Source organism: Rhyacophila brunnea, unplaced genomic scaffold (genome assembly GCF_057557595.1).
Source record: "Rhyacophila brunnea isolate RB1 unplaced genomic scaffold, BYU_Rbru_1.0 scaffold_5, whole genome shotgun sequence".
NCBI lineage: Eukaryota > Metazoa > Arthropoda > Insecta > Trichoptera > Rhyacophilidae > Rhyacophila > Rhyacophila brunnea.
The window spans coordinates 20,710,826-20,724,196 of record NW_028233170.1 but is presented as its reverse complement, the minus strand read 5'-3'; the positions used below and the strand labels follow the sequence as shown (position 1 = coordinate 20,724,196).

The 13,371-nt window shown below is 32.3% G+C and overlaps 1 protein-coding gene across 1 annotated transcript; it reads left to right on the top strand.

Annotated features, from left to right (window-relative positions):
* Positions 1 to 468: 468 nt before the first annotated feature.
* On the top strand, positions 469 to 12,694 carry Ttc19 (tetratricopeptide repeat domain 19). The gene is made up of 5 exons (XM_085955511.1): positions 469 to 842; positions 5,790 to 5,978; positions 7,908 to 8,068; positions 8,558 to 8,705; positions 10,056 to 12,694. The coding sequence occupies exons 1-5, from the start codon at positions 561 to 563 to the stop codon at positions 10,299 to 10,301; spliced, it is 1,026 nt and encodes a 341-aa protein (XP_085811637.1). The 5' UTR covers positions 469 to 560; the 3' UTR covers positions 10,302 to 12,694.
* The last annotated feature ends 677 nt before the right edge of the window (positions 12,695 to 13,371 follow it).

The window sequence follows — 13,371 nt, the reverse complement described above, 5'->3', positions numbered from 1 at the left end:
GTATATACGTGCGTTACTATGGAAATCAATAAATGACATTTCAGTATTCTATAATATTTATTCAGTATTTCTATCAAGTACAAAAAAGTATTTATTAAGATCACGGGATTGGCATAAATATATTATGTTATCGCAATATTATATCTGTTAATAGACAGAATTTTATCACTAATAAATACTATTTATGTTATTTAATACATAGAATTGTCAAGTTTATATGATTTAACAGAAAATTTAAAAACGTGGTATATAAAAAGTTCTTTTTAGCTTGTAATTATTTTTTACCAATACATTTTCAACCAAAGACTTTGGTACCTACCAACCTACGCGTTTTGCGTTTCAATTTCTTGGAGGCTGAACCATAGATAATATACGTGACTGAACTCGCTTTTGGAGTACAAGTAGCAATTTTTTATACTAGCAATACTACAACTCCCTCCTCTTTGACATTTCAAAATATTTGAATTTAGAGTATTTGACATAACCCATAGGCTACATAACCTGTATAAAATTTACAAATAAAGTGTTTATTTTTTGTTATTTAATTGCACACTGTAAAAATGTTTCGATTTTTAAAAATTAATTTAAAAAATGCTTTTACCAGTAGAGTGTGCTATAAAGCTAAGCAAATCGAATATTGTTTGAACCACCTACCGTCTCCTGGTAGAAATGTCTGGTTTAGTTTCATAGATCAAATAAGAAGTCGCAATACAAATAAAGCAATGTTATGTGCAACAATATTGAGTTTGATTGGACTAGAGAAAGAAGAAGCGAAAGAAAGCGATTTAATCACGACTATTAAACGGTCTATACTTCTCATCCAAAGAGACGAACTTGTAAAGGCTAGTAGTTATTTTAGTATTTTAACCCTTAGAATGCTACGCAACGGTATATTGTTGTTTTTGATAATGGCCAGAAATGCTAACAACGATCGTCGTTTTGCTTTTCATGGCTGAAATGTTAAGTTGATTTGCGAACATGCTACTGCACCAGTGGTACGAAACATGGTTTTACCATATATTTAGTTGTATTGTTGTGTAATATAACCCGATTCATATGTTTTGTTACTGGGTAGGTAGGTTTTGAACTTATACCTATTGTATTTTTTTTTTCATGGCATCACCCTTTTTATAGTAAAAACATTAATTCCAAATACAAATTACAGTTTACAATGTAAAAATTTGTTTACAGTCAAATTTTTGGTGGAAGGACAATGTTTTATTTTATTTTATCCATTTGAAACAATGGGAAAGTCTTTTACTCGACTCAGTGTTTAAAGTAAAATGGATTTGTGCTATATAAAAACAGTTTCATTAAAGTATAAAAAAATAATGAAATAAAATCATTTCCAATACATATTTTAAATGTTCCAATAAACAAACACCATAAAGACCCTTTTCACAAATCACGTATATTGTACGCGATCTTTTAACGAGGCCACCATGCAAAAAATATCTTTAATAGCACATGTAGCATATCTAATTGCCCCATTATTTATTCAAAACGATAAATTAATTACGAAACGTGTTTTCATAATATTCCGATTTCGCAGAATCAATTAGAGTGGTAAGGTGTCTAAAAATAATACGATACTTTAATTTATCGACAATTATTGGTAGCAATCCTCGACCGGATTTTGCACAACATCGTAGCAGCCAAAGGGTTCACTATAAATAAAATACTTTTATTTATTTTTGATATATTTTTTATGACTCCTTATTATTTTATTGCAAGATAATAATATACGTAATAATTTAGGCAATTTATTATACAATATATATAATTTATTAATTTATTATTTTTAATACTATCGAATGAGGGTGGAATTTGAATTAAAATTCAATGCTAATTAATTTCAGTTTTGTACTTTACATTTGAGTCATTTTTCCGGCCTAGTTTCGAGGGTAATACCTAGAAATAGGAAAACTGGTCAAGTAAGTCTACTTATACAGTAATACGTAATATATAAGTATACTTAGTCTTCAAAATCGACCAGTTTGCCCACCTCTACTAAGTATACTTACTACCAGTATAAAAAAATACTTGGTATCGAAACTTTCCCCATAATACTTACTAGTAATACATACTCAACTAGAACTAAAACTAATTCCATATTATTACAGTATAGTCACCATTTCTGTCCTTCACTATACCAACTTTACAATTGGGGAGAAAGAGAGAGAATGACGATTTGAAATATCGGCTTTAATAAAATCGCTAAAAAATACACTGAGCGTTGAGTCGATTTTAAACACATTTTAAATTTATGAGCTGTTTTTATGTTAGGTTATAAATAATATTCTTGAATGAATATACAATGATTTTTTTAATTTAAAACATGTTTTGAACTGTCATAAAATAAGCCTGTCGGAATGTGGTCCAATAATCAGGCAAAATTTATAACCTATTATTTATACATAAGCGAGTCGTGGCGTCTGCGGCGATGATGTCATAGGTAGCAACTGTACCAACTAGCTAGCGGACTCACTGGTATCGAGGACGGCGAGATCTCATACTCGTAGCATGCGTTCGAACTTCTAAGTATTTTGTAACAAGTTTATTGGGCCACACGTATTGAATAGGAGTAGTGCATGCCGAGACTTGAGTACGCAAACTGGTGGCAGTATTTCCTCACCTTTAGTAATACCCAGTTTACACATGTATGGATTTACTGCTGACAGTACTGTAAACACGTATTATCGTGGAAATTACAAGATTGCATGCATAAATCAAAAAAGTTCAGAATATTCTGAATTTTCACGCAACAATTGGACCGTGCAATATATGTGCCTGTGCAGTAGAACGATAGAAGCATACCTGCCTGTAAAAAAACAAACTACACCGCGCAAAGATTCATTTTGAGCAATAACCGGTTTTCACGACCTGTCAAATAGTACCATATAATGATAACATTGCATCTCGCTTACTCTTGAAGAATGAGATTGGCGAGATAGTCAGCACTTTTACGTGTAAACAGTTATTAGCGTGATAGTTTAAAATACACACTATTGGTGCAAGTAAATCCATGCATGTGTACAGGCGCTATAAATGGTAGTGGGTATCTATATAAGTTCCAACTACCTCAAAATTTCCAACAATTAACACAATAAAAGAAATTTGACATTTATTATAATTACATACATTTTCTGATCCTGTAATACTGTCAAAATAAATTGGTATGTTTCTGAGACTTATAGAGAATTTTAAGGTTAAAAATATTACAATCAGCCATGTCCAACTTCAAGTAGGTTGCAGTGGCGAAGGGTGGAGGTAGGCTGTTAAGATCCGCCATAAACAGTGCACATTAAACTTTTTCAGACATACATATTTGTTTTCATTGAAATAAGACTACAATTTACAGTGATAGTGTTGGTTAGTTTTTAAAATTCAATTAAACCCTGAGAAACTAAGCCATAATAGATAATAGTCAAAAAATACATGTCTATCTATAAAATATCTAAAATTATGCAATTAAATCATACATAACTTGGAATATTTTATAAATATAATATAATTTTTTATTTATTATACTTTGGTTTAGTCAGGGCTTAATGAATTAAAAAAATTAACCAACAATATGTGTAATATGTATTTTTAATCCAACGAAAACAAATAACTATGAATGAAAAAGTATGCACAATTTTGTCGTATTGCCCAAATTAGACCAAAACTATTATGGTTTCGTTTAGGCATGGTTTAATTGATTTTTAAAAACTAACTAACACCATCTGTAGTCTTTTTTTTTTTTTTTTCGACCATGTCCGATCCTGATAGGATCATATGGGCCTCCACAGAGTGGAGGTTTGTATTGACAGATTTTGTTTTTTACGAGAAATGGATGTCAGCCACTTGCTCAACCTATTAGGTCCATACCCTGACACACACAAATTGAAAAACTTTGTTTTTTTTTTTGTTTTTGTTTTTTTGTACTTGCCAGACCCAGGATTCGAACCTGGGACCCACGGCTTTGTAGTCCAACGCTTATGCCGCGCGGCCACCGTGGGCGTCTTAGTTCAATAAAAACAAATACATATGACTAAAAAAGTTTAGTGTGCACTATTTATAGCGAATCTTAACAGCCTACCTCCACCCTTCGCCACTGTTCGCTACTGATAGGTTGTGACCTACTATCCAGTATAAAAACTGAAAGTAATTAGTACCACACTCTACCATAGTCATTCTCAAATATGTAATATTTGGCTGAGGACAATTGAACAATAAATAGCACTTTTGTCTTCTACCACCATAAAGAAATACCTACCTACTCAATTTACCGTTCATCATTTCCCATTTGTCATGAAAATGATAATTTAACCGAGGACACTGAGTTGCAACAAATTAAACACCACTGTTTTCCAACATCACAAAGATATAGGTATTCAATTTCCCATTTGTCATGAAAATAATAAGTTTTGGTCTTCTTTTGGGCACTCACTGCACCCACTGCACTCATCGTCAAACTATTCTCCTACTGTGCAAAGAGCCTACTGCACTTCTGTAAGAGGAAACTACACATTAGTTTAAAGCACACGGATTCACACTTTCTCTCACCTCTGTGGCAGGCCATGAGTGATGTAATACGAATCAAGTGACACAATGAGATCACGCGGGCTTCCTCACTGTTAATATGACAATGATCGGTCTATGGTGTAATCAACCAAAATCCCTTCGATGATCAACATATTAGTCATGTCTGAAGTAGATTTTAAAGATGAGAAGGCACTACATAAAAAAGTTTGTGCCAGCAATAAGTGTGAATGGTCGAAGTGAAATAATTTGAATATATTCATTGAATAAAACTTTTAGTTGGAAGTACAGTACTCCTCAGTAATCCGCCACCCCAAAAACCAGACAAGTGTCCAATTAGCGAAAGCGGTGGATTATAGTGCATACATACAAAATATGGTAAAAATTAAAACAGGTATTTCGTAAAAACAGTTTTTTTGAGAAATCTAGTACAAATTTCTTGTAATTGTTTGTCTTAAATGTCAAATTACGGTTTTATTTATAATCAAAATCAAGTATTTACGAAATTATACATATTTATAAACTAAGTTTATTAACTAAAGATTAAACAGTAAATTACTTGACACAACCAATTGTTCAGTGAGGCAGATATTCTTGAATGGTTTAGGATTCCTGGCTCTCCTTATGACCAAAAGCTTTATTTTATGTGTCCCGGTTGCAATGGAGCACGGCATAATTGTGATGCGGTCCTTGGGCACTTTCCTCCCTGGTACATTACTTTCTTTGCGATGAATGTAGGTTTTACGAAGGAGAAGTTTCCAAATAAAATCCGCCTCATCTGCTTTGTATACTTGTACGCGGTAGACTACTGAATTTGACAATGAATACCGGCGAATTATAGAGCTTGATTTTGTGCTTTCGACTAGTAAAAATAACGGCAGATTATAGTAGTTATCGGATAATCGAGCGGCGGATTACTGAGAGTGTACTGTTTTTTTTTTCCGACCATGTCCGATCCTAATAGGATCATATGGGCGTCCACAGAGTAGAGGTTTGAAATAGCAGGTTTTGTTTTTTACGAGAAATGGATGTCAGCCACTTGCTCAACCTATTAGGTCCATACCCTGACTCACACACAAATTGAAAAACAATATGTGTACTTGCCAAACCCAGGATTCGAACCTGGGACCCACGGCATGATAGTCCAACACTTAAGCCGCGCGGCCACTATAGTACAATAATATTCATTTTACATTCATACCATTAACATTTTTCTGCTTTAATATAGGATCATTGTAAATTGAAAAAAAGTTTAATTTCAGGCTGAACAAATGTTGCACTTGGCACTCCGCATAGCGCAACAAACACAGAGTGAACCTGGTATAACTTATATTTACGATGTGATGGCTAATCTTGCTCTTGAACGTGGCGAATTGGAAAAAGCTGAAAAGTTATTTGTCACTGTAATGCAACGACTTATTGCATATGGTGGAGCCCAAGATAGTATTAAGGTATGTTATAAAATAATATCAATCAAAATAAAATAAATGAATAATAGTCAAATGACTTAACCATGAACGCACGCATGAAGTAGGTGGGGCTAATTAGGATATCGTTGAAATCGACCGTGTTTACATTAGTCCCGCTGCAAGAAAATTTTATTTTACTTACGCAGTACAATATTATATTACACCATCTCGATCACATGAACATGTTTTTAATGTTACGAAATATGTAAAAGTGATGAAAAACATCTATACAATATGGACTACAATTTTGTTAAATTAGCAAATGAAGCAACTAGTATATCATACCTGTTAACAGCATTCAGAAATTAATGTGGGAAAGGAAAAAGTCGATAAACTTGACAGGTCACACGTTATTTAGTATTTCAAAAGGCAACATTTTTTTTTTCCGACCATGACCGATCCTAATAAGATCATATGGGCCTCCATACAGTGGAGGTTTGTATTAACAGATTTTGTTTTTTACGAGAAATGGATGTCAGCCACTTGCTCAACCTATTAGGACCTAAGGCAACATTACTCCATATTTAAAATAATGCAAACGAGAACAAAATTCATAAATTCTTCACCTTACTCCTACATTGATAAAATTACATGAAGTCTAAAAATAAAGTGACATTAGTAGGTATGGTATAAGGTATGTTAGATTGTAGGTAGTAGAGAATAATTAAGGAAATTTCTTATAATACTAGGGTTTCGATGGAAAAAGTGTGAGTCAAGGCAAAATTTAATGATTTGAGATTATTTTCTGTAGAGATCTTTGTTTTGAAATGAGTTCGTGAATTGGAATGAATGGATGTTGTCGTATTTGGATGACAACAGCGATGATTATTCAAATAGTAGATCACGGCTTTCCAAATTTGAAACATAGCAAGTAACATTTTTCAAAAATCCATTTTATTGTATTTTTAAATACACATATGTCTGTATTTAATTTTTTTTTTAAATTGCTTCATTTTCGAGTTATTCAAAATTAAAATACCTGCTGGTTTACAAATTCTTACACAGTATCCAACAAAAACAGTTTTGAAATCATGCAACGGCGCAACACTCAGATACGACATTAGAATGATGTGTGAATTATATTGTATGTAGCAAAATATTTGATACTGAAGGATTTTTTTATAATTCAACAATGGCTATGTATAATATAGGCTTGTTTACCGTGCTTAGCCGCTGTCGTGTCCGACCGAAAACAGTCAGTGATAACTGAACTTTCAATACTTCACGCTTATGTTGTTGAGTAATAGTTTTTAAACTGTCTAGCATTCGCCCATCTTAACAATAGAATACCAAACTTTTAATATAAATCCTCTTTGTATTCCTTACACAATTTTTTATAAACTAATATAATCAGTAAACAATGTACTTCATACATGACCACTAAAAAATGTTCTACATTAAAATTAAGTGGCGAAATATAATGTTAGATTTTTATTGAAAAATTGATCATAATAGTATGTTACCTCTAATATTAAATTATCTCTCGAATAACGTGCAAAAATTATTTTATAATTTGATTTAAATTAATTTCTGGATATTTAAATGCTCATCACAACATAGACGCGTTTCGTTTGGGCATGACTACATGTTCAATGCAATGTATGGGTTAATGAGTATTGAAGGCGTTCAACAATGAATTTGGACTAAAAAACAAGGTTTTCTTCAATATCTTTGGACAAACACATACGGCACTGTAAATCGACGTAAACTGCAGTGTGTCAAAGAAGGTCTTAATTCATTCCAAATTTATCCAATTGGAACCAAGCAAGAACCACTACAATTCGTGTCAATTTGTTGCAAATTACAGCATAATGTGTCTTGGCCCTTTGGTGTTAAAGATCTAATTGAAGTTATTTATTGGTATATATGGTTTTCATAAAAGAATAATTTTTAATCATAACCTATTTTTAGAACATACATATCAGTATAAAATTGGCAAGAATATGTCATCTGAAGGGACAAAATGAAAAAGCTTCTGTCGGCTATAGATGGACTATAGAGAAATTAGAAAAGGTTACTGAGAACCAACTTTCACAAAATGATCTTATGTTACTTATCCAAGCTAAAGACTGGTATGTTTTGAGTTGATATAATATTATTGTGTTGTATCTTTATATTCATTTAATGTTTACCATAACTAATAAAAGTGACTTTTCCACTGTCACATTGTGGAAAATTCTGCAATTTCACTGTACACAAATGGTCGTTTGAATAATGATAGGTTTAGATTCGGCTGTATCAAACCTTGATGTATTTCTGAATGGATAATAGATTATATTAAATGATCTTGATTAATTATTAGTGACCATTTTTTTTCTTTTTAAATCACGGTAGCTTTTAAGAATAGCATGTGGACCCCCCCCTCAGAATGGAGGTTATAGACACTCATTTTATGAGAATCCTTGCATTTTTTTAATACTCGCGAGATCGGACCCACAGCGGTAGCCACAGTGAGTGCAGTCAACTCAACACAACTACACCAATGTTATATTCTTATATTCAAGATTATTGAAATGTTATTATACTTGTTCATTGTATTTAAAAAGGTGTTTATTTTTTAGGTATGCTCGTTTATTAATGGATGAAAAAAAATATGAGGAAGCCTTAAAATGTTTAGAAGGATCTCATGATAATATATGTCAAATGGAAGAAAAAGACATGGAACACACTGTCATGGTATTAAATGATTTGGCAATAATATGCGAAATGGTAAGAATATTGAATTAATAGTACATAATATTATTTGAGTTTCCCAAAAAGTGCGCAGTGAATGATTGGAAAGTGCATTGCAAGATAATGTTTTGTTCAGTGAAGACTTTTCTACCATTTCCCACCAGATGTTTACTCTATGAGCAATCTATCTCTATCCTCTTAACCAGGAATGACAATTACTTCTTCAAGTATTGCGGTAAACTTTAAAAAAATGTGTTATCTTATACAAGTCTAAGTGGTTCATATTTTTCATTATAAAATATGATTTTGGAATAACCCATGATTTTGTTCGGCGATCTGTCGGCAATTTGAAAGAACTAATTTCAAGGCAGACATGTAAACTCACATTTTATAATTCAAATTGTTGTTTTAATCATAATTATAGCATTTTTTAATTGGGAATGAATAGGACTTGGAGATAATAGTATATTAAACCATGATCCAATATATTATACCATGATGGTTAAGTTTTCTCCAAAATTACATGTCAATTGCAAACTCTATCAGAAACTACCTACAAGAAAAAAATCTTTGAAAAGAATTAGGTATATATCATAGGTATTTTCAAATTATATTATGTTGAATAAAGAATGTTACTTTCTTAAATATTGTAAATAATTTGTTGAATAAAAAGTGCAGGTACGTTTTAACCAACATTTGAAGAGATCCTGCCATCGTCTAGTAATTATTAAGGTAATTGATACCTTTACTTAAACCACAAAAGTCTTTGTCCAATGTCCAATGTCCTTCTGAAATGGACGAAACAGGTTCAGAATAATATTAAAAAAGTGGAATCAGTTATAAATATTGTTTCATTTAATTATTAATCCAGTTGCTAAAATTAACGCAATTACTTAAGCGCTTAAAAATCTAAATATTGCTAGTTAATTTCGTTGTTTACAAATGGGACACACGTAACTCAATTGGTAAAGTACAATGGTGCGACTACATTAGATTGGAGTTCGAATCCTGCTGGGTGTCTTATTTTTTTCAAAGATTTTTCTAGTGGTGGTCTGAGATGTTGTATAATATGTTAAATAAGTTTCCTAAAGCCGCATTGACACGGTCCAAGTACGATCCAAGTACACTCGGATCGAGTGCCATCCAAGTGACAGCTTCATACTAATTATTCCTATCCAAGTTAACTTGGATGAGTAGGACGCGGTCCAAGTAGCTTCGACAGGAATAATTAGTATGAAGATGTCTCATACGAGTGCACTTGGAGTGCACTCGGTCCAAGTGTACTTGGATCGTATTTGGACCGTGTCAACGCAGCTTTATTGAATTGTGAAATGCAAAATTAATTTTAATGAAATGACATCTTACAAATTGTTTTTTTTTTTAAAGATGGAAGATTACAGTAAAGCAGAAGATTACTTATTACGAGCAATCAAACTCAGTAACGATGTTCCCGAAATATATGATATTGGAACAATGCATGTAAACTTAGGGAGAATGAACATAAGAAAAGGATTATATGATGTAGCCAGAAAAAATTGCGGTTTAGGATTAAAATTAGGCCAACAGCGAAAAAATGAAGAAACCGTCAAACAAGCGAGTTCATGCCTGCGAGATATTACTAGACTTCTTTAATTATTTTTTGTGCATATGAAATAAAAATCTTTCATAAGAATCGATTCAGTATAAATGAAATGAAAAAAAAATCATATTATTCTTTTTTTGGTCTGTCACAGTATGTCTTCCTTCTTCTTTCCTCAACATTTTGGGCCTGTTGTAGAGATACTTCTTTAGACGTGCTACTCTTCTGAGAATGGTCTCCATAATAAGGCCAAAATGTCGAGAAGAGATGGAGAAGGAAATACATACGGTGACAGAGAATATGATAACAGACAACCTTGAATGTCGCAAGCATTAAGTATATACATATGCATAATCATGGCCCCCACAAGGAGGGGGCTGACAGGGGTCTAGTCTGGGGGCCCGGGGTGGCTAGTTAAGTGAGATATACATACACCACAAATTTGCTTTGATAGTAAAAAAAAGTCACCTGCAAAGAATATTTACATGATGTGCGATGCAATTTGATTTGATTGAAGATTGGTATAGTTAAATGATAATTCATGTGTAAAATTTAATTTTATACTTATTTTTAGTGTGCTTCCTCACTATAAAAAATGGCCATTTATCCAATAGGTATGTCAAAGGGTCGCATGTTACTTGACTACCACAAAGGCGGTGGCGATTAGTGCCTCATAATAATAATTATGATGCTGAGTAGCGACAACTCAATAAATCAAGTGGGTTCTAAAAATACAAAAATCGCTAAAAAATACACGAAAAACCCTTAATTTGACCTCAAAGAACCCTGGGGTTCCGCGGAATACCATTTGGGGAACACTAATGAAAAAAAATCACACTGTCCTTCACCTTAGCGATAGGTAGGGGGCCCCCCAAACATCTTGGTCTGGGGGCCCACTTCCATGTTTGGAGCCATGTACATAATATGTGTATAAAAGTACATTATGTTTCAAAGCAATATTATTTAGGCCATGGTCTTTGGACCCATAAACAATGTAGGGAGGTGAAATTTGGGACGTTTGTAGAGTTTTGCTAGTGAATTAAGAATATCTGGTGTTACAAATTTTACAGAGTGGGCAAGCTACGCCAGATCATCTCAAACTTCCTTATTTTGCTGAACTTTAAAAATTCATTATTAATTTACGCGATGCTATTTAAATCGTTGTGTTTTTGATTTAGGTTTATAAGTTTTATATTTATTTTTTATCTAATATGGAAAAATATAGTTGTTTATGCATGCATCACAAAGGTCTTTTTTGTGACTTAGGAAGCATATATTTTTCTTTTTCATTGCATCATTAAATGGTTTCCTGCTTAACGACTGTATATTATTTTCCTGGCATTTATTTTGGTACTCCCTGTAAATATCGATCATCGTTCCTTTAAATAGGCTCCAAGTATATTTTATCAGTATCTCTCCTACAATAGTGTGAAGGTTAACTTAGCTAAGCTGTGTATAAATTCAATTAAAAATACATTATGAGCTTCTTTTCTGCTATTGCTATTTATGTTCTCTGAGTATTTTTAATGGGAATTCTGTGGTTATGGGTTTTTAGCCAGTTATGAACAGACCACTCTCCCACGCCAAATGTTGAAAGGAACGTTTTTTTGCATACCACATGTTTGTCATGATTTACTTTTAGGTAGTATGACAATGTGACCGCCCTTCTCGATTCTTTTTTGGGATCATAAGTTTTTCTCTGACTCCTTTGTACGAGGTTTACAATGTATACCTTTTTCTCACTCCACGACATTTTCTAAAAATTCTCCCATAAATTTATTCTTTGTAATAGTAAACATTGTAAACCAAGTTATTATTTATTAGATGCAAAATTACATGAGCACTTTTTCCGTATAAGATATAGAAATTATAAACCTAGGACGAAAATAAAATTATTAAAACAGCATTGCATTAATGGGTTAATTAAATCATTTAGTGCTAACAACGCGACTGGCGCGTTTGCATTACCTGGCCAATAGATATAATTAACATGATATTTAAATGTGGTAATTAAATATTAATTAACAGGTCAGCAGTGATTGTGTCATTAATTATGAATTTTTTGTATTTAGCAAAATCAGGATGTTTGAGAAGCTCTTGCATACTCCACCCGCATCGTAAATTATGCAAGATTCAATATTTTTAATCCATAAGTGTGCCTAATTTCAGCTTTCAAGTTTTAGGTACTGGTCTATATTGTTGTAAGTTTTTAAAATAATGAGATTAATTACTTTTGGACGACAAAGTTAGCCTTCAATGATATACAAATTATTTAAAAAAAGATTAATGAATCAATGGTGATCGTCATGTTTACATAATATTTGTGAAAATAATGTTATTATTCTTATACATAATATAGTTTGAATAGATTAATCAAAAACAAACTGTTTTATCTATTGTAATTAGGTGACTTTTAATAAAAAATATACCTAATGAGATTTTATTAATAATGTACTTTTATTCTATGGAATCTTTAAGATTTGAAGAAGAATTTATTTACCTCTGCGATTGTTGCTGATAAAAATGAATGTTTAATGAACAATTATAATACAAAAACATAAGTCAAAAGCATTTCAATAAATATATTTTGTCCTAATAACCACAACAAATAGTGATTTTCATGCATGAGAAATCAATGAAAACATACAATATTGTGCATTCTTACAATCATAGATTGTGTATTTAGATAATTTCTCAACTAAGGGACAGCCTTGGCAAAAATCTGTTCTATGAAGCATGGAGAACACCGAAATACCATAATAATTAATTACATACAAGGGACCAAAGAAGATGCTTCTAGATTAGTGGTTTTTAACTACTGGTTCATGAAAACATACAATATTCATCTCTAACATATTGATTCAAATCTGAAATACTAATACACAAAATACTATTACTGTTTATAATGAATTTTAATGCTGCCTTGGGGCTAAGACACACAGCAAAGCAGACGGTACTGCATCAGTGCTGCTTTTACTTGATTCCAAATGTATACAATTGGAATCAATGCATCTATTAGAAATGATATCGCTTGATTCCAATTGTATAGGTGTAAGACCTGCTTTGCCCTTAGCGGTGTGCAAATCAGTTTCCCTATCTACACCGGTCCACAGGTATATAACA